This window comes from Medicago sativa, chromosome 8 (assembly GCF_051527215.1).
Source record: "Medicago sativa cultivar Bolivia chromosome 8, Bolivia_mono, whole genome shotgun sequence".
In the NCBI taxonomy this organism is placed as follows: domain Eukaryota; kingdom Viridiplantae; phylum Streptophyta; class Magnoliopsida; order Fabales; family Fabaceae; genus Medicago; species Medicago sativa.
Genome location: NC_140756.1, coordinates 54,438,961 through 54,464,304, shown reverse-complemented (window position 1 = coordinate 54,464,304; position 25,344 = coordinate 54,438,961). Strand labels below are relative to the sequence as shown.

Genomic DNA, 25,344 nt, shown 5'->3' with positions numbered 1-25,344 from the left:
GCTTACGGGTTAACTTTAAGTAATAAGAGATAATAGAACAGATAGGGTTAATATAGTAAAATTAAGTAGAGAAATTAGGGTAAATCTAGGGCAAAATATTGCTTACGGGTTAACTTTAAGTAATAAGAGACAATAGAAGAGATAGGGTTAATATAGTAAATTTAAGCAGTGAAATTAGGGTAAATCTAAGGCAAAATATTGCTTACGGGTTAACTTTAAGTAATAAGAGATAATATAAGAGATAAGATTAATATAGTAAAATTAAGCAGAGAAATTAGGGTAAATCTAGGGCAAAATATTGCTTACTGCTTAACTTTAAGTAATAAGAGATGTGAAGAGTGTTTTGGTTGATTTCTGATTTAATACTCATAATTAAGTGATCATTTGGTTTGATTTAGGTGGCAAACCAAAAACTAAATTGAACCATACGGTTCAGTGAAACTATACGATCAATTTACGATCAATTTGAGTTCGATCAATTTACGATTTTCTATTAGGTTGACTTGGTTTTGAAAATCCCCAACAAAAGATATAAACTATAGAGTTTTCCCTTAGTTTTCCCTTGGAGTTTAACTGATCAAATTTAACTTAAAAAAAATCATTGTCTTCTATCGTGACATAAAACGATCTTAATATGTTTATGAGATGTCAGGTCCCAGATAAGAACTCAACCTTCCAATATTAAGAAACAAAATTCAAATCACATATGAAATAGTTATAAAATATCATTAGTGTTACGTCTATTAATAATAAGGTTCATCCTTCAAAAAAAAAAAAGTTTCTCTTCACTAATTAAAAAAAAAAACACACACACACACATCTCAACATCGATTGCAATCTTTTAATCCATGAGGTGTTAACGTTTATGGCGTATGACACAAAATCACATAGTTATCCAGAAATACAGAATTATCCACACCATACTCAGGTACAACTTTACTTTAGTACACAACATGGACAGAAGCAATCCCATTCTCTCTCCTGCTCTTGCATTTTTCCACCGTCCGGCGAGCTGCAAAGAAAAATAAAACTACCTTAGCAAACTTATCTAACCCATGATTAACATAACTGATAACAGATTAGAGCAGTAAAGATACTCAGTCTATGACCAAAAAAAGGCATATGCTTCCATGATAAAGGTTGTATGATAAAGAAAAACATGCTTCCATAAAAATGAATATACTTCTCAATTCTCATTATGTAGTCGGACTACCTCTACGGTAAAGACTTAGTCTATGACAAAAACATCATACATTATCATTTAATTTCTGATATTCAACAACAACAACAACCAAGCCTTATCCCACTAAGTGGGGTCGGCTACATGGATCAAATGACGTCATAGTGTTCTATCAAAAACCATATTTGGATCCAACCCATTGACGTCTAAATCTTTTATAATGGTTTCTCGAATGGTTTTCTTAGGTCTTCCTCTACCTCTTTTAACATGTCTCTCCTCCATTTGATCTACTCTTCTTACAACGGCATCTAATTTCCGATATTCATTTGTACAATAAAATATGGTTGGACCAACTAAAATCGCATAATAATTTTAACCAGTACTTGAAAACACAAAAAATTAAGAAATATGGAGAGAAGGAATTTTTTAAATGATTCATGAACATAAAAAGTTTATTTATTTTACAGATAGGTGGCTTGTTTTCTCCAATATTTGTAAAACTTGATAAAATTTTCTTCTATTTTAGGTTTTCGAGAAAATCCATCAATTTCATGAATACAAAGATCAAAACCAAATTATAACATAAACTTGCTCCATTGACAAAGGTGATGTGAATTCATCAAAGTGAACATCAATGCCTCAATTAAACGAAGATTTGGAATTGGTAGAAATAATAACAAGATTATACAGCCAAATATCACTAAGTTGCATGGAATGCATAAGTTTTTGCTTGAATTTTAGTAAGCAAGTTAGGCCATCATTTTCTTCAACTTAATAAATTAAATCTTGCAAAGCTTGAAATCCTAAACAAGCATTGTTTAATAAGAAACTTAGTTTAGTACAGAGGCCCCATCCCAATTAGGTGTTATAATGAGAAACTAACTAGATCAAATAAAGATCGGATACTATGGGGGTATGGAATACCACAGTTCATCCACAATAAAGTTGAAAATGTGGTTACCGCCAGTGACATGCATGTAAAAAGCATGAACACGAGGTACGTCTAATTTTGTTGGAAATCACAAAATCGAGAAATGAAATGAAAAAGGAAGCTTGAAGTTTAAGAGAAATTGTCACAAGGAACCATATTGAACCGATGATGAAATGAGACATTATTAGACCCTAGCCACCTCATTCACTATCTACCCTAACCAACAACCCACAAAAAAGCTAATGGACTTACTTTAATGTAACACATCTTATTGTGCAGACTAAACCAGTCTTGATCATTATTAATTCAGTAAGAAGAATAAAAAGGAGATGATGAGAGTTTGCACCTTAAGGAGACACAGCTGCGTTGAATTTAAGTTTGCATGTGACAGAGCCCCTTGGTATATCGGCTAACCTTTTGAGAGAACAATACTTTTTTGTTATGTCCATTGAAATATCAACAAAAATAAGCATTGTCTTCAAAACAAGTCCATTCTGAGCTCATCTTCAAATCCTTGATATCCTTCTATGTGAACATAAGTCAGGTGAGATTCAAGACATTTCGGAACCGTTGTTGACTGTGGCTCCCATGTTCTTAAAGGTGATGGTTCCTCCTACCATAAACAAGGCAAAAATATATTTGTGTGGTTAGATAGATACATACATGGATACATAGACATACCAAAGATTGATTCAATTAAACTCAAAAACTAGACAAACCTTATTGCTCTGAATTATGAGAACTTGAAGCATATGGCATTTCTCAAGCATGTTGAGCAAAAGATTCGAGATAAAGCAGGGTAGAATCAACTTTAGATGATGTAAATTGCAAAATTTGTAATGTAGGTCCTATTTATAGGACACATGAATGATCACATTACAATCCACTCACTAGTGGAAGTTACAATCAAGTGGAAGGATAATGGATGGACATCCACTAATAGATATGTTCATAACACTTTAATAATTATGCACTTTTTTCATAGAAATTATTACTAATTTAAATAAAAATCAACGATAATTGTAATACTAGAGAGAGGAAAACAAAGTTAATACCTTCACAAAGCATTTAAACAAACATGTGAACAAAAATAAGGGTAGCATTTGGGTGACATTGTGGTTGGTGACATTGGCCAACCACAATGTCACAAGTGTCTTTCTTCTTTCTCTCTCACAATATTTTTTTGTTTCTTTATACACTTGTTTTATTTAAATTATACTTTTGTTTTTTTAAAGGTCCAAGACATATATTTTTCACCAAAAAAAAAAGCTTTTTTTTTCTTTTCGATAAAAAGCTTTTGAAAGATACAATTTGAGCAAACGAGTTGAACTGAACGAGCTAAACAGAGTTGATCATGAACTTTAAATGAGCTGAACTCAAGTTAGAAAAAAAGTTCGTCTCAAACTCGAGTCGAGTTTCGAACCGAACCAAATCTTAGCAAATCGAGTCGAACTCAAATATGTTCGGTTCGACTCGACTCGACTCATTTCCAGCCCTAATATATAAATAACGAGTGAAAATGGAAAGAGTTAGGATAACTAAACACATTTTTTCAACACTACAAAAAAACACATTTTTTTAGACAAATATCCTACCCTATGACAAAACAATAATTCTTCATCCGGTTCTATTTATAAGAAAAAGTTAGTCAACAAAAGTTAATGTATTTAGATTGAATTTTTAACTAGATACATCAACTTTTGTTGACTCAAGTTTCTCTTATAAATAGGATCGGATGGAGTATAATTTTAAATATAGGGGCAACTTGGTATTTTCACCCCCTTATTCCCTTTTTCTTCCTTCCTTCCTCTTCTTCTCTTCCCGTATCTATTTTCATCTCTCTCAACTACAGTCTTCACCACCACCACCGACCACCGACCTCACCACCTCACCTCATCTCACCAATCACCACCACCACCACCATTCTTTTCAGTCACCACCACCACCGTCCTCACCATCACACCTTCGTCTTCACCTCCACCACTCCATCACGCCGCCCTCACCACCATCGTCTTCGAGCTCCAATCCTTCAGATCTGAACACGCCGTCCTCACCACCGTCGCCGTCATCCACCACATCCGTCGTTTCATTGCGCCTTCAATCTCAGACGAGTAACAAAAAAAATACATAATACAGTAGAAAGTGATTTACGAAGAGAAAATCTGAAAATCTAAAATGGCGGAAAGTTCAAAACGAAGAAAACCAGGGGAAGAAGAAGACGATGGTCAAGGCAGTAACACCAACACAGACAGATTAAGCAGTCTGCCAGACTCTCTCTTATGTCATATACTTTCCTTCCTTCCCACAGAAACATCTGTGTGTACAATGAGTCTTGTTTCTCACAGGTATCTTCATCTCTGGAAACATCTCCAAGCTTTTGATTTCTACGATGTGTATTACCCCGATTGCGATAGAGAGGCCGAAAATTTCAAAGACTTTGCCATATTCGTCAACGGCGTCCTCTCTATGCGAAGTACCCGCGACATTCGGAAGATGCGTCTCTCTTGCGGCCAATATGGACTTGATTTCTTCACTGAACGCTCTGTTGACACGTGGATCCGCACCGCCGTTGGGCCCCACCTTGAGGATCTTCATCTCGCTCTCTTCACGTCTGAGGGTGACGGCTTCAAACTCCCTCTCCCGGTCCTATCATGCACTAACCTCCTCTCCATCAGGTAACAAATCTTTTGTCAAACAATCTTCTATTTGCATGCCATTTTCAATCTTTACCTTTTTGTACAGTTATTATTTGCACAGTTATTCTTGTTTAAATTAAAATGTGACATAATAAATGAAGATTTGTTAACGTACACAGTCTCTATGGTGAAATATTTGTGGAATTGGAACAATCTTCGCGCGTTTGTTTACCATCATTGAAGACACTACAACTAGAAATTGGTAACGTGGATGTGAATTCCGTTGATATCCTTCTCTCTGCTTGTCCAATCTTAGAAACTTTGGAACTTTCCTTTTCAACCGAATCTTCGGCCAAGCTTAGGGTCCCATCTTCCTTGAAAAGTTTTAAATTTACTATAGAGAATGACACTGAAGTTTGTCTTGAGATTGACACACCTGGTCTCAAGTACCTTAGCCTCAACAATATCACATTTGGCAATGCCACTTCTATTGGGAACTTGCACAACGTGGAGGAAGCATATCTTGATGTACTCTCCTCTTCTGAAAGTGAATCTGTTGACCCTTTCCTCACTCTCCTCCAAGCTCTCTCTGGCATTAAACGTCTAGTGTTTCGTTGTTATGCAGCAAAGGTGAGTGAAATTTTCATTATCCTTGTGTATTATATATTCCATTATATATTTAAAAAATTTGTGCTAATTCTCGTATCTCCACTTGTTGTTGTTGTTGTGTATGTACCAAAAGAGGAGATTATTAGGTACTGAACCTATTATAGATTTTTCGAAAATGCACTTTTCGGAATTTCGCTGTTTACTACATCTAGAGCTCATTTTTCCCACTGTCGACCCTTTTCTGTACGACGTGCTTCAGAAATGTCCTATACTTCAAGCTCTCATAATTCATAATGACAAGGTTCGTAAATAGAGTTTAACTTAAGCTTAAGTGTGGGTGTGTGTTTTTGTTTAATTATTTGGTGAGTTGTAATTTGTTTCCTGCAGGATACATCACGAGTTAAATATAGTCTCACGGAAAAGCCGAAAAGTGTTCCTAATTGTCTAGTATCCCACTTGACCTATATTCACTTTAAAGGATATATAGGACATTGGCATGAGAAAGAATTTGCTAGTTATGTTTTGCAGTATGGACTTGTTTTGAAGACAATGCTTATTTCTGGTTTTTTGTCGAATGAAACCAAGAAGCATGCAAAGTACAACTATCGCAGAAAATTTACGAATATGCCAAGGGGATCTACTGTCTGCCAAGTTAAATTTGACTAAGTTATAGGTGAGAACTCTCATCATCTCTATTCTATGCTGCTTTTTGAATAAAAAAAATTATGTTTGGTTTGCACAATTAGTTTCCCTTTTTCATACATGTCACCACATTTTCAACCGTTAATTTTGGTGGAATTGCAATGTATACCCTTCAATGTATCTTATTTTTCTATGATCTAGTTATATTCTCATAATTAATCCTAATTCAGATTTGCCTCTCTGCTAAACCTAATTATTCTAGTTCTACCCTTGTATCCATGCTTGTATTCAAATTTTAAGAGCATGGACAATTAAGACATTTACATGCTTACTAACTTTGAAGGATTTTTTTTCCTCCCGATTTCATGCGATTTATTGTGAATTAACTTAGTAATTTTGCATTGTGAGCTTTTTTTTGTTTGTTTGTAATAATAGTAGAAAATATGTGTTTGGGGGCACCACTGCTCACCTTTAAGGTTATTGAAAAACTTAAAAAGTAGGCCAGTTTTTTTTCCTCGTGTTTTGGTTGCATTTAACTCAATTTATTTACGGTAGTATTACCATCTTATGGGAAAGGGATAAATTTTTTATGTTCATGTATCAGATAAGAATTTTTAACTTGTGGGTTCAACCATATTTTATATTTTATACTTTCTACAAATGTATTTTATTTAGGAAGTTATATTATGATGTGGTTGCCATTGACCAAATCTTACTATAGAGATCGGTTCAAATGATAGAAATGAATGAAAATATAGACTGATCTTTACTGATTATCTAAAAGAATTACACGAGTTATTTATCGTAGAGGACCTGACTTTCCTTCACCATCCTTATAAGATATTCCTTACTCTTCCCCACACCATCCTTATAACGTCACTAACACAAGTCAGAACAAGTTTCATCATCTATGGCTCTCATATTTCTGCTAACTAACAGGGGGGGTTATTGCTTATCACTTACATTTTGTTAGGATTTTTTAAAATAATTCCCTCTTGATGTAGACAGTATTGCTTAGAATGTGCATAAGCTCTTGTAGAAATCTTAGTGTTGCGTGTTAATGTATTGCTTACTTATGCTTATGCATATTTCTGTTTAAATTTTTTGTGAAGCTTAAAATCTCATTGTCATCAATGTTATTCATCTGTGTAGATTTTGTCTTATGGATAATCGACCATTTCTTGCAAGTTATGAGTACGAAATTTAAGTTCACGCAACTAGATGTTGTGTTCCATTTCAAAACCATCTGAGCCATACTTCTATATATTTTTTTGCTGGTTTAGGTGCTGAAAATGTAATTTAGCTGTTTTAATGTTCTGTTCTTGTAAGAAAGAGTTTTTATTTTTATTTTTTTTATTTTCTGTTAATAGGGATTGTAGTCAGATTATGTTTTCCAACTAAGTCAATGCCATTCTCAACTTACATATTTAGTTTTGGTCATTGGATAACTTAACATATTTGAGTTGTTATATAATGCTAAATGACATGATTTGATTTGGTAAAACTGATTCTGTCCTTTTTTCTTGATAAACCATATTTATGTCTGGATTTAAGTTACGTGAATTACTAATGTTAAGTTTATGTTGCAGGATAAATCAGTGTAGATTTGGCATTTGCACATTCTGGTTATTCGATGTTCCTTGTTGGTTACAAATTTGATGGAATTTCAAACTTTGCGAGCTTAATGTTTTGGCAGTGTACTTCTGTATTTTGCATTTTATCAAGGCTCAAGTCTTTTGCAACCATTTGCTTAGGGGAATTAGTCACTTTAGTCCCTGAATGGGGAACGATTCGTCAATTTAGTCCCTGAATGCAGATAATATGCAAAACAGTCCCTGCATGGTCAATTTCAGGGACTAAAGTGACTAACGAAGTCTACATTCAGGGACTAAATTGACTAACGGAGACTGCATTCAGGGACTAAATTGACTAACAAAGTCTACATTCAGGGACTATTTTGCAATTTATCTGCATTCAGGGACTAAATTGACGAATCGTTCCCCATTCAGGGACTAAAGTGACTAATTCCCCCATTTGCTTATGTTATGCTTTATATTGTGTAGAACAGCGCCGTAATTGAAAATTGTTTATGTCATCTCGAAAGACTTGCTCAAGAGTCACTATAACTCAGTAAGGTTGTGGAGCAATATCATCTTCCACAATTGAGTTAAGTTAGTAAAATTGCATCAAAAGAATTTTAAGGCCCATACAATATATATTCTGCATATTTTGAGTCTTTGATCACATCAAATTGACATTTTCTCTGAGCTTATTGATGGAATGTGATAAAACGTAATGGAATTGATTGGTATGGAATACTAGAATCCATTTCATCCCTTACCAGTGTCTCCTCCTTTTTATGCACCCAATTTGGAGGATATGCAATGAATTGTGGAAACCTCTTAATCGCATAATTAGTCGTCTTGTACACCCAATGTTTATGCAGTGTTCATCAACATATCTACCCTAAACATTATAGAAATGTATATAGAAATGATTTTAACAATGACTTGAACAACAAATGGTCATAAAGCCAGCATTCATTAGTGCCACCAGCTAGATGACTATTCAAATTCTGTTTTACAAATTTTAACGAAGTAAAATTAAATCATTTTTACACAATTTCAGACATTAGTCGTGTCTCATACTCGTGTCAGGTCTTGCATCCACATACATACTTCATAGTTGATATGTCTTACTCCCTCTGGTCCTTATTATAAGAAACAATTGACTTTTTTGGTTCATAGAATAATTAATGTATCTTGTTATAAATATAGACTAGATACATCACTTATACAATGAACTTAAAAAGTCAACTTTTTCTTATAATAAGGACCGGAGGGAGTATGATTTAGTCATGTCTCTTTTTTAATACATGGGTGTTTGGGGAGACGGTGTAGAAAAATCTTACCGTAGAAATTATTAGTTATTAATAACAACCATTAATTAGTATTAAAATCAAAGGTCATGATTTGGTGTAACTCTTTTGACATATTTTTAGGGTCAATGCTCATATATACATAACTACACAACTCATAAATGTCTATTGTCTATATCATAAACCAATGAGAGACTTCACCATCCATTTCAACAAATTATCTCACAATTTTGCTTATATGAAAAGTCATGTCTACATTGTGCCACTGTAATCAGTTAACTAGAAAACACATACTTAAAGGTGACAAATAAGATACATTGTGTCATTCTAATCGACTGTTCTAAAATAATATCAAACAATTTCAAGAAGTCTTTCAATAGGCCAAGAGTAAAACATAGTATTTGCCTCTTCCAGAGACTTGTGAACTTGCTGAATTGAAAAATCCATATTTATAAGTTTTGCTCCTGATGTGACCTTTTTAATGAAGCCAGAAAAGCGCACTGCCAACATGCAAAAACTAATGCAGAAACTCCAAAAACGAAGAAATAAAAAAAGCCATAAAGGAAGAAAAGGCATATGCTTCTCATTTTAACCAAAAAAAGAATATGCTTGCATAATAAAGGTTCTATGATAATAAAAATAAAAAAAATGCTTCCATAAAAATAAATATACTTCTGATTATGTAGTCGGACTATCTCTACCATAAGACTTAGTCTATGACAAAAATATCATACAATATCATTTAATTTTTTCAACTCTTTTTTTGCTAATAGAAAATACTAAATGATGGTGGTTTTCTCTTGTGCCATTGCTCGGCAGTTTTCATAAATCTAGTAAATATATCAATTTTTTAGTTTTCTCATTAGATATTAAATTTTTAGAATGGCGTATAACTCATGTATTTGAGAATTAATTATTGAAAGAAATATAATAAAAGAAAGGTGGCAAGTATATATTCAAGAAAGGTGTTTTTTATTTAGAAGTGATACATAAGCTTATTTCTTGCTTAAAAAAAGATTTTCTAAAGGTGCCACATCATTACAATGCTAACTCAAGAATAACCCAAGTTTAATATCCAACATAGTGTGTGTAGTATAGATAGATAGTTAGATATTTAGATTGGTTTTTTGAATAAATAAAAGTAGATAAAAATAAATAAATAAATAAATATTAATTTCTAATACAATTGATTTTTTTCTTTTTTGAAAAGATTGCTGATGAACGGTTACGCAAAACAAAAAAGAAAAGGAATATTATAGAATTGATGTATAGATGGACACCTTTTTTATGACAATTTTTTTAGGAGTTTTTTATTAAAGGCTCTAAACTTTTTTATTAGGAGTTAGTATCATTAGATATTAAATTTATATTATGGAGGTTATATATAACATATGAATCTGAAAGATTTAGAATATGAAAGGTGACAAACATTTAAGAAAGGGTGAAGATTTTTAGAGGTGCCACATAGACACAACGCAAGTTTAATGTTAACTAAAATTTAGAATTCAATTTAGTATAGTATAGAAGATAGATTGGTGCACCTCTTTACTTTTCACTACAAATGAAAAAGTTTTTTTTTTTTTTTTTTAAAGTGATACATAAACATATTTCTTGCTTAAGAAAAGCTCTTTCTAAAGGTGCCATATCATTACAATGCTAACTCAAGAATAACCCAAGTTTAATATACAATAGAATAACCCAAGTTTAATATACAATACAGTGTGTGTAGTATAGATAGATAGATAGATAGTTAGATATTTAGATTGGTTTTTTGAATAAATAAAAGTAGATAAAAATAAATAAATAAATAAATATTAATTTCTAATACAATTGATTTTTTTTATCTTTCTGACAAGATTGTTGATGAACTGTTATGCAAAATAAAACGAGTTGATAAAAGTTGAGAACAATGACATACACATATCTATTAAATTGTTTTTTTGACTAATATCTACTAAAATGGTGTTCATGATTAACTAGAGTTTACATGAGACCTTGTTAAATCACATGGATGCGAATAAGCACAAAAAGATCTGAATACACTAATGAGCAAAGATGCACTCGTACGCCAAATTTGCAAAATATATATAGATCCGAATACAAACAAATATGTATAAGATTGCCTAGGGAGTTAGGTTAAAAGAGTTGAGAAGTATGCCGATAAGTAAGAAGAATGTTTTCCTTCAAAAAAAAAAAAGTAAGAAGAATGTTTAATCCTCTCCTCGAGTATATGTTTAGATCAAATACATGGCCTCATTTTCGGTTGAAACCTTCCGCCTTTATCTCCCCAAAAAATCTCAAATTTTACGGTCCAATCAAAAGTGTAGCCACCTCTTTTCCTTTTCACCTCTACAAATCAACAAATTCAAATTTAAAAATTATACAATGAATATTCCTCGCAAAAAAATAATCAATGAATATAAAAATGCATCAATGGAGTCTAAAAGTTAGAGCTCAAAATAAAAATGACAAAGGATGATAGGATTTGAGAGAAAAAAGAGAGGTTGAGTGAGCTCCCCATTACTCCTGCTAGAACCGCCACTTCCTTATATATACTCCTTCGGCTCCTTCTGTTTAATGTCTCTATCTTTTCTCTTTAATTTGTTCCTTTTAATTTAATTATTGTCTTAACTTTGTATTAGAATTTGATAAGTTCATACGTTTTTTTACATGGATATTATAGTGGGATTTATTAATTATAGCACAACATAACATTATGTTTATGAATAAAATATTCCATAAAATAAAATTTAAATTAAAGCACAACAACTCTTGGTCTTCAACGTCTCTACATCCTAAAAAAGAAATTTATTAGAGAAGATTTTTTTTTTTTTTTGACAAATAGAGAAGATGTTTCTATGAAATGTTATTAGGGAAGAAAAAAAATAAAACTTAAGCTTGACACTAACCTTTCAATTCTCCATGGAAATCTTCCCCCTTCATCTCTCCAAAAAATGTCAAATTTACGGTTCAATCAAAAGTGTAGCCCCCTTCACCTCTTTTTTTTACAAAATTATTATTTTATTCATAAAAAAAAAAAAAAACTTAACCTTGACACTAACCTTTCAATTCTCCATGGAAATTTTCCCCCTTCATCTCTCCAAAAAATCTCAAATTTACGGTTCAATAAAAAATGTAGCCCCCTTTACCTCTATTATTTTTTACAAAATTATTATTTTATTCATAAAAAAAATAAAACTTAAGCTTGACACTAACCTTTCAATTCTCCATGGAAATCTTCCCCCTTCATCCCTCCAAAAAATGTCAAATTTACGGTTCAATCAAAAGTGTAGCCCCCTTCACCTCTATTTTTTTAAAAATTATTATTTTATTCATAAAAAAAATAAAACTTAAGCTTGACACTAACCTTTCAATTCTCCATGGAAATCTTCCTCCTTCATCTCTCCAAAAAATCTCAAATTTACGGTTCAATCAAAAATGTAGCCCCTTCACCTCTATTTTTTTACAAAATTATTATTTTATTCATAAAAAAAAAATAAAACTTAAGCTTGGCACTAACCTTTCAATTCTCCATGGAAATCCTTCATCTCTCCAAAAAATCTCAAATTTACGGTTCAATCAAAAGTGTAGCCCCCTTCACCTCTTTTTTTTACAAAATTACTATTTTATTCATAAATATTTTATTCAAACCGTTAAAAATAAAAGGTTTAATAAGGTCCATGGTGGACCACATATAAAGTAAGTTGGTTCACCTTAGACATTTAAAGTTAAAAACCAACGGATATAACCCAAATAGTAAACGACTGAAGATTTATGGAACCAAATTAAAACACTTTATAGTTAAAGGACGAAACTGAGAAAATAAATAAGTTAAGGAATCGGGGAGGGGAATGTATTAAGCCTATAAATAAAACTGAAGCTTGACACTAACATTTCAATTCTCCATGGAAATCTTCCCCCTTCATCTCTCCAAAAAATGTCAAATTTACGGTTCAATCAAAAGTGTAGCCCCCTTCACCTCTATTTTTTACAAAATTATTATTTTATTCATAAAAAAAAAAAACTTAAGCTTGACACTAACCTTTCAATTCTCCATGGAAATCTTCCCCCTTCATCTCTCCAAAAAATGTCAAATTTACGGTTCAATCAAAAGTGTAGCCCTCTTCACCTCTTTTTTTTACAAAATTATTATTTTATTCATAAATATTTTATTCAAACCGTTAAAAATAAAAGGTTTAATAAGTTCCATGGTGGACCACAAATAAAGTAAGTTGGTTCACCTTAGACATTTAAAGTTAAATACCAACGGATATAACCCAAATAGTAAAACGGTTGAAGATTTATGGAAACAAATTAAAACACTTTATAGTTAAAGGACGAAACTGAAAAAATAAAATTAAGGAACCGGGAAATGTATTAAGCCTATAAATAATGACTGAAAATGGAAAGCAGAAAGTGCAGAGAGTATATTAAGTAAGAGTTCTTCTTCTCTTCCCGGATCTATTTTCATCTCTCTCACTTCAACCACAGTCTTCACCACCACCGACCTCACCACCGCCGACCTCACCACCTCACCCTCCTCATCAGTTACCACCACCATTGTTCTTATCAATCACCACCCCCGTCCTCACCATCACACCCTTCGTCTTCACCTCCACCACTCCATCACGCCGCCCTCACCACTATAATTTGTTTCACGACCAGTGTCTGTCACGGTGGCGGCATTCGAGCGTCGCCGGCGAGTAATCTACAGAGAAACAGTGACAAGGAGTAGCATGGAAAGTAAAAAAAAAGATGTATATATGAACAGTAAAAAACTGTGTTCATTTATCATTTCTGATTAACTCTTTCTGATTAAGTAACAAACGTACATAATACAGTAGAAAGAGATTTACTAAGAGAAAGTCTGAAAATCTATAATGGTGGAAAGTTCAAAGCAAAGAGAAGAAGAAAATGATGAGCAAGACAGTAACACCAACAAAGACAGATTAAGCAGTCTGCCAGACTCTCTCTTGTGCCACATACTTTCCTTCCTTCCCACAAAAACATCTGTGTGTACAATGAGCCTTGTGTCTCATAGGTATCTTCATCTCTGGAAACATCTCCAAGCTTTTGATTTCTACGATGAATACTACCCCAATGTCGACGGCGAGGCCGAACATTTCAAAGACTTTGCCATATTCGTCAATGCCGTCCTCTCTCTACGAAGGACCCGCGACATTCGGAAGATGAGTCTCTCTTGTGGCCAATCCCAGCATGACAACTTCGTCGAACGCTCTGTTGACACATGGATTCACACCGCTGTTGGGCCCAGCCTTGAGGAGTTGCATCTCGCTCTCTTCTCATATGAAGATCAGGGCTTCCAACTCCCTCTGGCAGTCCTATCATGCACTAACCTTCTCTCCATCAGGTAAACAATTTTTTGTCACCCTTTCTGAAGAGTAATGTTTTGTAACGTTGATACATATATTCAACACAATTCTTGGACATTCACTTACAGAATGGCTGCTTATTCTATTATTATACTGGTATTTACAAAATTTACTTTGTTTTAGTTTTCTAAAAAGTGAGTAGGGCTTAGAAATAAAATTAGTAAACATGAAGTTAATTTAGAGACTACAAATATATTTCAGTCATTTTTTTACTTATTATTTGCACAGTTATTCTTGTTTAAATTAAAATGTGACATAATAAATTATGATAATAAGATTTGTGTAATGTACACAGTCTCTACGGTGAAATCTTTGTGGAATTGGAACGATCTTCGCGCGTTTGTTTACCATCATTGAAGACACTACAACTAGAAATTGGTAATGTGGATGTCAATTCCGTTGATATCCTTCTCTCTGCCTGTCCAATCTTAGAAACTTTGGAACTCTCCTTTTCAACCGAATCTTCGGCCAAGCTTAGGGTCCCATCTTCCTTGAAAAGTTTTAAATTTACTATAGAGAATGACATTGAAGTTTGTCTTGAGATTGACGCACCTGGTCTCAAGTACCTTAGCCTCACCAATATCACATTTGGCAATGCCGCTTCTATTGGGAACTTGCACAACGTGGAGGAAGCATATCTTGATGTACTCTCCTCTTCTGAAAGTGAATCTGTTGACCCTTTACTCACACTCCTCCAAGCTCTCTCTGGCATTAAACGTCTAGTGTTTCGTTGTTATGCAGCAATGGTGAGTGAAATTTTCATTATCCTTGTGTATTATATATTCCATTATATATTTAAAAAATTTGTGCTAATTCTCGTATCTCCTCTTGTTGTTGTTGTGTACGTACCAAAAGAGATTATCAGGTAGTCAACGTATTATAGATTTTTCGAAAATGCACTTTTCGGAATTTCGCTGTTTACTGCATCTAGAGCTCATTCTTCCCACTTTCGACCCTTTTCTGTACGACGTGCTTCAGAAATGTCCTATACTTCAAGCTCTCATAATTCAGTATGACAAGGTTCGTAAATAGAGTTTAACTTAAGCTTTAGTGTGGGTGTGTGTTTTTGTTTGATTATTTGGTGAGTTGTAATTTGTTTCCTACAGGATAAATCACGAGTTAAATATAGTCTCACGGAAAAGCCGAAAAGTGTTCCTAATTGTCTAGTATCCCACTTGACCTATATTCACTTTAAAGGATATATAGGACATTGGCATGAGAAAGAATTTGCTAGTTATGTTTTGCAGTATGGACTTGTTTTGAAGACAATGCTTATTTCTGGTTTTTTGTCGAATGAAACGAAGAAGCATGCAAAGTACAACTATCGCAGAAAATTTTCGAATATGCCAAGGGGATCTACTGTCTGCCAAGTTAAATTTGACTAAGTTATAGGTGAGAACTCTCATCATCTCTATTCTATGCTGCTTTTTGAATAAAAAAAATTATGTTTAGTTCGCACAATTAGTTTCCCTTTTTCATACATGTCACCGCATTTTCAACCGTTAAGTAGGCCTGTTTTTTTTCTTCGTGTTTTGGTTGCATTTAACTCAATTTATTTACGGTAGTATTACCGTCTTATGGGAAAGGGATAAATTTTTTCTACAAATGTATTTTATTTAGGAAGTAATATTATGATGTGGTTGCCATTGAACAAGTTTCATCCTCTATGGCTCTCCTATTTCTGCTAACTAATAGGGAGCAGTTGCTTATCACTTACATTTTGTTAGGATTTATTAAAATAATTCCCTCTTGATGTAGACAGTATTGCTTAGAATGTGCATAAGCTCTTGTAGAAATCTTAGTGTTGCGTGTTAATGTATTGCCTACTTATGCTTATGCATATTTCTGTTTAATTTTTTGTGAAGCTTAAAATCTCATTGTCATCAATGTTATTCATCCATGTAGATTTTGTCTTATGGATAATCGACAACCATTTCTTGCAAGTTATGAGTACGAAATTTAAATTCACGCAACTAGATGTTGTGTTCCATTTCAAAACCATCTGAGCCATACTTCTATATATTTTTTGCTGGTTTAGGTGCTGAAAATGTAATTTAGCTGTTTTAATGTTTTGTTCTTGTAAGAAAGAGTTTTTTTTTTTTTCGTTAATAGGGATTGTAGTCAGATTATATTTTCCAACTAAGTCAATGCCATTCTCAACTTACATATTTAGTTTTGGTCATTGGATAACTTAACAGATTTGAGTTGTTATATAATGCTAAATGACATGATTTGATTTGGTAAAACTGATTATGTCCTTTTTTCTTGATAAACCATATTTATGTCTGGATTTAAGTTACGTGAATTACTAATGTTAAGTTTATGTTGCAGGATAAATCAGTGTAGATTTGGCATTTGCACATTCTGGTTATTCGATCTTCCTTGTTGGTTACAAATTTGATGGAATTTCAAACTTTGTGAGCTTAATGTTTTGGCAGTGTACTTGTTTCTTATGTTATGCTTTATATTGTGTAGAACAGCGCCGTAATTGAAAATTGTTTATGTCATCTCGAAAGACTTGCTTAAGAGTCACTATAACTCAGTAAGGTTGTGGAGCAATATCATCTTCCACAATTGAGTTAAGTTAGTAAAATTGCATCAAAAGAATTTTAAGGCGCATACAATATCTATTCTGCATATTTTGAGTCTTTGATCACATCAAATTGACAATTTCTCTGAGCTTATTGATGGAATGTGATAAAACGTAATGGAATTGATTGGTATGGAATACTAGAATCCATTTCATCCCTTACCAGTGTCTCCTCCTTTTTATGCACCCAATTTGGAGGATATGCAATGAATTGTGGAAACCTCTTAATCGCATAATTAGTCGTCTTATACACACAATGTTTATGCAGTGTTCATCAATATATCTACCCTAAATATTATAGAAATGTATATAGAAATGATTTTAACAATGACTTGAACAACAAATGGTCATAAAGCCAGCATTCATTCGTGCCACCAGCTAGATGACTAGTCAAATTCTGTTTTACAAATTTTAACGAAGTAAAATTAAACTAAATCAACTAAGTACTTATAACAGCATTAATCAAAATCATTTTTACACAATTTCAGACGTTAGTCGTGTCTCATACTCGTGTCAGGTTTTATACACACATGCTTCATAGTTGATATGTCTTATGATTTAGTCGTGTCTCATACTCTTTTAACATATTTTTAGGGTCAATGCTCATATACATAACTACACAACTCATAAATGTCTATTGTCTATATCATAAACCAATGAGAGACTTCACCATCCATCTCAACAAATTATCTCACAATTTTGCTTTTATGAAAAGTCATGTCTACATTGTGCCACTGTAATCAGTTAACTAGAAAACACATACTTAAAGGTGACAAATAAGATACATTGTGTCATTCTAATCGACTGTTCTAAAATAATATCAAACAATTTCAAGAAGTCTTTCAATAGGCCAAGAGTAAAACATAGTATTTGCCTCTTCCAGAGACTTGTGAACTTGCTGAATTGAAAAATTCATATTTATAGGTTTTGCTCCTGATGTCACCTTTTTAATGAAGCCAGAAAAGCGCACTGCCAACATAAAGTGAAATAAAGTTATTCAAACTCCATCAAGCTTATTCCAAACAATGAACACTAAACTAGATAAAAAAAAAAAACAATGAAAACTAAAGAAATAATAACTAAGCCTAATTCTCAAACGACTAATCTACACAACTTTACAGCAACATAAATTTACCATCAGTAATTAATGTACTTTCAATCCATAATCAGGTCTGGCTAAGCATACCATTTGGCAATATGTGATTATTTTAAATCTGTGAAGTTATCTAATAACCTAAACTAAAGAAGCAAGTTATGAATGGAAGCAGCATATGTAACAAATTTAGTTGGAAAAAGGCTGATAAAATAGCCCTCTATTAAAGGGGAAAAAAGATTACAATACCCCTCTTTCAATAATCAGTTGATTACTCTTACAAAAGAGGTAGAAAGCTGCATAACATATATAGATGATAATGACATTCTAAGCAAGCAAAAACATTAAATGGTATACATAAGAATAGTAAACATCAAGTAATTGATAACATACTTTCAGGGATACCTTCAAATTCAAAGCATACAGGAGAGGGAGGAGGGGGGGAAGAGAAGGGAAAAGGTCAAATGTTGGATTCGCGAAATTGATTTACTAGTATTTATTCTATGAACATTAAAAATTAGTATTAAATATAAACCTAGCATTATGATGATTCATGTCCAGAACTGGAATGACTACCATGACCAAGGCTCAGTAAAGGGAATCAAATTCTTGTGATTAAAATGTGTAGCATATTTCCGGTTTACACCTCAAAATCTCAAGCACAATAACTTAGTAGTATCGGCAACTTTTCCAAAAACCAATAGATATGAAATATAAGCCAATACCCAAGGCCACTCCAAAATTAGCAAACCAACAGAAATAGTTAACATACTTATTATCGTGCAACACATCTAATTTTGCAGACTAAACCCAGTGTTGATCATCATCAATTTAGTACGCATATGTTAGGAACTGGTATGGTACCCAGTGCAATAGGGGTAGGAGAATATGACAATTACTTTAGCCCAGGGCCGGCCCATAGCCCGTCGAGGCTGGGCTATGCCACCGGGCCTCGATTTTTTTGGGGCCCGAAACATATTTTTTTTTATATGTTAGGCACTTAATTAGTATTTATATATCTTTAGCGCGAATAAAATTTCAAATAAAACACAGAGCTTCAGTGGCGCGCCTACTTTGGGTTATTTTTGGTTATGTTTGTGGTTGTGGGTTCAACTCCCACTAAGGTGATTTTTGTTAATAATTTTCTTTTTAGTGTCTTATTTAGGTTTTTGGGGCCCAAAATTTAAATTTTTTGTGAATCCTTAAAAATTTGAACAGGGCCAACAAATTTGTTAAGACGGCCCTGCTTTAGCCAAAAGTTAAGATATCGGCACGTCTTAAAAAAACCAAGAGTTTTGTTATATAATACATAACAAAGAGTTAAATTCTTCGATTTTGTTATGCAGAAACTGACAAACCATACATGCAAAAACTAATGCAGAAACTCCAAAAACGAAGAAATAAAAAAAGCCATAAAGGAAGAAAAGGCATATGCTTCTCATTTTAACCAAAAAAAGAATATGCTTGCATACTAAAGGTTCTATGATAATAAAAATAAAAAAAACGCTTCCATAAAAATGAGTATACTTCTCATTATGTAGTCGGACTATCTCTACCATAAGACTTGGTCTATGACAAAAATATCATACAATATCATTTAATTTCTGAAATTCATTTGTATAATAAAATATGGTTGTACCAACTAAAATCACATAATATTTTTAACTAGTACTTGAAAAGGCAAATAGTAAAGAAATATGGTGAGGAGGAATTTTTTAAATGATTCATGAACATAAAAAGTTTATTTATTTCACAGATAGGTGGCTTGTTTTCTCCAATATTTGTAAAACTTGATAAAATTTTCTTCTATTTTAGGTTATATAGAAAATCCATCAATTTAATCAGATGATGAAATGAGACATTATTAGACCCTAGCCACCTCATTCACAATCTAACCTACTCCCTCCGTCCCAGAATATCTGACCCATTTACTAAAAAAAAGTGTCCCAAAATAACTGAGCCATTTCAATTTTCAATACAACTTTCATCATTCCCAATACAATATAACTCTAATTAATACTACTTTCATCATTCCCAATTCAATATATTCCACTTTGCCCTTTATTTATACATTTTTCTTAATCTGTGTGAAAAACCAAACTGGCTCAGATATTCCGGGACGGAGGGAGTAACTAACAACCCAACAAAAAAGCTAACGGACTCACTATAATGTAACACATCTTATTGTGCAGACTAAACAAGTCTTGATCATTATTAATTCAGTAAGCAAAATAAAAAGGAGATGATGAGAGTTTGCACCTTAAGGAGACACGGCTGCGTCGAATTTAAGTTTGCATGTGACAGAGCCCCTTGGTACATCGGCTAATCTTTTGAGAGAACAATACTTTTTTGTTATGTCCATTGAAATATCAACAAAAATAAGCATTGTCTTCAAAACAAGTCCGTTCTGCAAAATATATTCAGCAAATGCCAGCTCATCTTCAAATCCTTGATATCCTTCTATTTGAACATAAGTCAGGTGAGATTCAAGACATTTTGGAACTGTTGTTGACTGTGGCTCCCATGTTCTTAAAGGTGATGGTTCCTCCTACCAGAAACAAGGCAAAAATATATTTGTGTGTTAAGATAGATACATAGACAGACCAAAGATTGATTCAATTAAACTCAAAAACTAGACAAACCTTATTGCTCTGACTTATGAGAACTTGAAGCATATGGCATTTCTCAAGCATGTTGAGCAAAAGATTCGAGTTAAAGCAGGGTAGAATCAACTTTAGATGATGTAAATTGCAAAATTCTGGATGATTTAAAACTGCGGTGTGAGGTGGCCACTGCTTGTACACAACAACAACAACAAGTGATGATTCAATATTATAATAAAACTACATACATATAAACTATAAACCAAAAATAACAGTAAAAACTTCACCTTTGATGTCGAATGACGCAGCCGCATAAATGTTTCTCTTTCTTCATATATATCTCTAGTTCGGAGGTTGTAGAGAATAGGGTCAACAAATTTATTTTCAGATGGGGAAAAGACGTCAAGATATGATTCCACCACGCTCTGCAAGTTGTCAAGGACGGCCAATGTAATTCCTATGTCGGGATAACAGGAATCTACTTCAATGTAAGTCCAAGTGAAATTGTTATTGGTAAATTTCAAACTCTTGGGGGGAGGTGGTGGTACACCATCGGTAAAAGATGTGGTGATAAAGTCAATATCAAAAGTTTCGAGCATGGGGCAGCCAGAGAGAAGGGCAACAATTGAGTCCAAAAGGACATGGTGGAGTTTCAGCATCTTCAGTGATGGAAAATAAACGGAAGAATCTTGAACCTTCAAATAGATTGCACCGTCAAGACTGCAGTGTTTCAAAAGATATGCTATTATATAAATAAGCATTCTAAAAAATTTTACATGTCAATTAAAAATATAACGAGAACTGCATTACATGATAATTTTGGTATATTACTGATTTCACTTTTCATCTCCACCTTTAAAAAATGATAATCTACCTATGTTATAGACAACAGATACAACATTGATACTACCGCAGACAGCGGTAATAATTTAACAAAATGAAATATTTGAAAAGTTTAATTTATATACACTGTGAGCTTACAAAAGTTTTACATGCGCATCAAATGATGTGTTGCCTTGCCACATCAATTAATGAGGTGTGACAAGTCACGTGTTTTTAATTCATTAAGTGATTGGCAACACATCATTGGATGTATGTGTGAAACTTTTATACACTATATAAATTAAAGTCATATTTGAATGTAACTACATCCGTCGGTCGTCGAAGTGGAACCAGGATACAATTAATGTGAACTGTCTATGCTAGATAGTGATCCGAAAAACATCTAGCAAATATAGGGTTTGTTTGGCAAGGCACTTTATTCAGCATATAGCTTATGTCTTGTAAGCTTATTTGACTCGAAAAGACCCGTTTGGTAAATGTCACTTTCTCATGAACTTATAGCTTATTTTTACTAGCTTACACCATTTTTTTTATAAGCTACTTGAATTAGCTTATAGCTTAAAGCTTACGCTTATCATATTTCATTCCAATTTTACCCCTATAATCTTAATTGAAAAAATTAAATATTAATTAAATATATCTTATTCATGTCCTCTTCATAATTATAAGCTAGCTCAATCACTAATTTTACCGAACACTACAAATTCAATCATCTAACATATACGCTATCAACTATAAGCTAGCTCCGCTTATCAGCTATCAGCTACAAGCTAACTTATTAACTATCCGCTACAATGTAACTTATCAGCTATTCCCTAGTTTTTACCAAACAAATTCATAATGTGATAGTGATAAAAAAATCTAGTATGATATAAGCTATAAATTAAGATACCTGAGAGAGACGAGGTTGGAGCAGTTGAAGAGAGAAGAAGGGAAGAGGAAGTTAGTGTAACCATGACAGTTAAAAACGGTGAGAGACAGATCAACAAGGTGGGGTCCATTAACAGCATTGAGCCACATATCAATGCAATTAGCCAGAAACATGTCATCATCTGCAATGCCACATTTGAGACGCAGCTTTCGAATGTCGCGGGATTCGCGGAGGGCGAAGACGGTGTTGACGAAGGATGCAAAGGTTTTGAAGAGTTGTTGCGGGTGTTCGCAGTAACAATTGGAGTCGGAGTCGGAGAAGTTGAATGATTGAAGATGCTTCCAGAGATGGCGCCAGCGGCGAGAAACGAGAGAGATTGTTGATACGGAGGTTTTGGTTGAGAGGAATGAAAGGATGTGGCAGAGTATAGAGTCTGGTAAGGTGCTTATGATATCACCGATGACGACGTCGTTTTGTTCTTCTGCTTTTTGGAGTTTGAGGATTGACTCCGCCATCGCGGTTTCAGTGACTTCAACGGTACCTCTTCTAAGCCAGTTTCGGATTCCACTTTTTCTTTTCTTCGGATTCCACTTTTTCTTTTCTTCTAACCTGAAAGTCTGAGAGCATCCACGACGAGAGAGTCTTAAACATTTAAGATCTGGTATCTAATAGGTACTCCCATTGTGAAAAAAAAATTGAGGGTCTTAAAAGATGCAATGTCTAAATTAAGACCTCATTCTTAAATGAGTCCACATCACTTTTTTATTAAAATAATAATTAAAAAGTGTATTAAAATAGATAGTGTATTAAATAAATAATATTGGTAGGACTCAATTAGACCTTTTGTTAGAGGGTCTCCATTGGAGTGGTTGAGTACCTATTAGATACTATTATTAAAAAATTATCAAAAAGTGATGTGTCAATGTGGGACCCATTTAAGACCTCATAGATGAGAGTCTTCATTGTGGATGCTCTAATAGCTCGATTATTACAATCAAATAATATATATGTAAAAAATTATTTAAAAACATTTAATTTTTTTTGGTCAATAAAAAAATAATTTAGGCTGTGTTTGGTAAACAAAAAAAGCTAGCTTAAAGCTTGTTGGACTAGCTTATAAGCTCGTTGGATGAAAACGTGATGTGTTTGGTAACAAGCTTTTTTCACGAGCTTATAGCTTTTTTTGAGAAGTTATTTCAAGTAGCTTTTTAGCTTATAGCTGATAGCTTTTTACATTTTCTTCCAATAATAACCTTATTATTTTACTTTTATTACTTTTGTACCCTTCTGTAAACAAAAGCAACTGTCCCACTACTCACCACTCACTCACGTTTCATTGTTTTCCTTTTCGGCCAAATTTCTTAAAGGAAGTAAATTTTTGTCATTTCTTTTTCTCTTTTAAATCAATGTTTTTAAGATACACAAAGTCTAGTATAGTTCTTTAGATTTGTGAAATGATAATTTAGTCACTTAAATGTATATGATCGAATTTATTCTTTTTCAAATTTAGCATTATAGAATGTTTAATTTCATGTATGAAGAAGGGACCAAAGACAATACGTGACTTTCATAGATTTTGATGAATAAATATTTTCAAAGGTTATATTTTTTTTGACATAATTTTGATTTTTTTTTTAAATTAAATTGTCATGTACTTTTAGGTCATTTTATATTTATAACAGCTAATTTTACCAAACACATTATTTTTAATTAGCGAGCTTTTCAGCTATAAGCTATCAGCTATCAGCTACCAGCTATCAGCTAGCTTTTCAGCTATCAGCTAGCTTATCAGCTATCAGCTAGCTTATGGCTTCTTTTTACCAAACAGAGCCTTAATAGCAGTGATTCTTTTTTAGAGGTAACATCAGCGATTTTGTATAATATTTTAACTTAAAAAAAGATTATCTTTTTAACTAAAAACAATAATAGTTATTGTTCAAAATTATAACAATAATATATATGTGTGTGCGCGCGCAAAAAATGATTCCAACAAATAAATAAATCAAATAATGTCATGTGACTTATGAGTTTGATTTAATGTTTTAATATGGGTTAATTATGTTTCTAGTCCCTATAAAATAGCGACCTTGTAAGTTTAGTCCTTACTTAATTTTAATAGCATTTTTAGTCCCTATAAAAAAAATTTACTTATAATTTTAGTCCCTGCTAAAACAAAGTTTGATTAATTATCCTTAAACTCTTAAATTTTTGAATGATTTTTTTGAGACAAGATTAGAACACTATGAAAGGTTCGTTTACTAAAATTTAGAATTTTCAGACATGAAATGAATTAAATATGAATTTTTTAAAACGACAAAAGTTAAAGATAAAAAGTAATAAAATCTGGATGTATAAATCAAATTTTGCGATAATTTTTTGCGGAGGAACTTTTAGTAATGTTCTAAACATGTCTGCAAAAAATTGTTCAAAAATTTAAGAGTTTAAGCATAAATTAAACAAATTTGAATTGAGTAGTGACTAATACTCAAGGCAAAAAAACAAAATTAGGGACTAAAAATGCTATTAAAATTAAGTAAGGACTAAACTTACAAGGTCGCTATTTTATAGGGACTAGAAACATAATTAACCCTTTTAATATCTATATCGGGAGTTATTAATCGAACTTATCGAATCTTAAGTCCCGACCGCTTCAAACTATAAGTACGACCTGAGCAACATGTAACTAATAGAGCAACATATATCAATATGCTCATATGCGTTTTTGAAGTAACTTTCCTCTAAAACTCACAAAGTGACACATCCAAGTGACACATCCAAGTCTCTATACAGACTCAAACAAACACCTCGCATCTGGTACCAATGATTTACTAATTGTTTTTACGATGGATTTCTCTCACAACATTTACGATCATCCTTTATTTATCATCATGGAAATGATAACGTTTATATTCTTCTTATGTTGATGACATTATTCTTGTTGCTTCGTCTAATACTCTTGTAATCCATTATGTCTGAACTTGGACTTTGAATTTGCAATAAAATATTTGGGTCCTCTAAACTATTTACAAGACATTCAAACGGTCCTTTTCTTTCTCAAGAAAATATAGAGGAAAT

General features: G+C 32.9%; 3 protein-coding genes across 6 annotated transcripts; 2 read left to right on the top strand and 1 right to left on the bottom strand.

Annotated features, from left to right (window-relative positions):
• Positions 1-700: 700 nt before the first annotated feature.
• LOC146899586 (F-box/LRR-repeat protein At1g06630-like) lies at positions 701-22,805 on the bottom strand. 3 transcript variants are annotated; one of them, XM_085735917.1, is made up of 5 exons: positions 22,291-22,805; positions 20,843-21,275; positions 20,595-20,744; positions 20,212-20,500; positions 701-1,012 (listed from the first exon to the last, which is right to left on the bottom strand). In XM_085735917.1, exons 1-4 carry the CDS (start codon positions 22,782-22,784, stop codon positions 20,213-20,215), a joined length of 1,365 nt encoding a protein of 454 aa, XP_085592043.1. In that variant the 5' UTR covers positions 22,785-22,805; the 3' UTR covers positions 701-1,012; position 20,212. The 3 variants fall into 3 exon arrangements, with proteins under 3 accessions (XP_085592043.1, XP_085592045.1, XP_085592042.1); XM_085735919.1 differs by lacking the exon at positions 701-1,012 and adding an exon at positions 9,084-9,376; XM_085735916.1 differs by lacking the exon at positions 701-1,012 and adding an exon at positions 17,536-17,828.
• On the top strand, positions 3,935-7,743 carry LOC146899588 (F-box/FBD/LRR-repeat protein At1g16930-like). The gene is made up of 5 exons (XM_085735914.1): positions 3,935-4,786; positions 4,927-5,377; positions 5,490-5,657; positions 5,744-6,029; positions 7,588-7,743. Exons 1-4 carry the CDS (start codon positions 4,287-4,289, stop codon positions 6,020-6,022), a joined length of 1,398 nt encoding a protein of 465 aa, XP_085592040.1. The 5' UTR covers positions 3,935-4,286; the 3' UTR covers positions 6,023-6,029; positions 7,588-7,743.
• On the top strand, positions 13,111-17,021 carry LOC146899587 (FBD-associated F-box protein At5g60610-like). 2 transcript variants are annotated; one of them, XR_015022957.1, is made up of 6 exons: positions 13,111-14,247; positions 14,565-15,015; positions 15,125-15,289; positions 15,376-15,432; positions 15,528-15,661; positions 16,601-17,021. XR_015022957.1 is itself a non-coding variant. In XM_085735915.1 (5 exons), exons 1-4 carry the CDS (start codon positions 13,757-13,759, stop codon positions 15,652-15,654), a joined length of 1,386 nt encoding a protein of 461 aa, XP_085592041.1. In that variant the 5' UTR covers positions 13,111-13,756; the 3' UTR covers positions 15,655-15,661; positions 16,601-17,021. The 2 variants fall into 2 exon arrangements, 1 of the variants encoding a protein (XP_085592041.1); XM_085735915.1 differs by having other exon boundaries at positions 15,376-15,661.
• Positions 22,806-25,344: the final 2,539 nt, after the last annotated feature.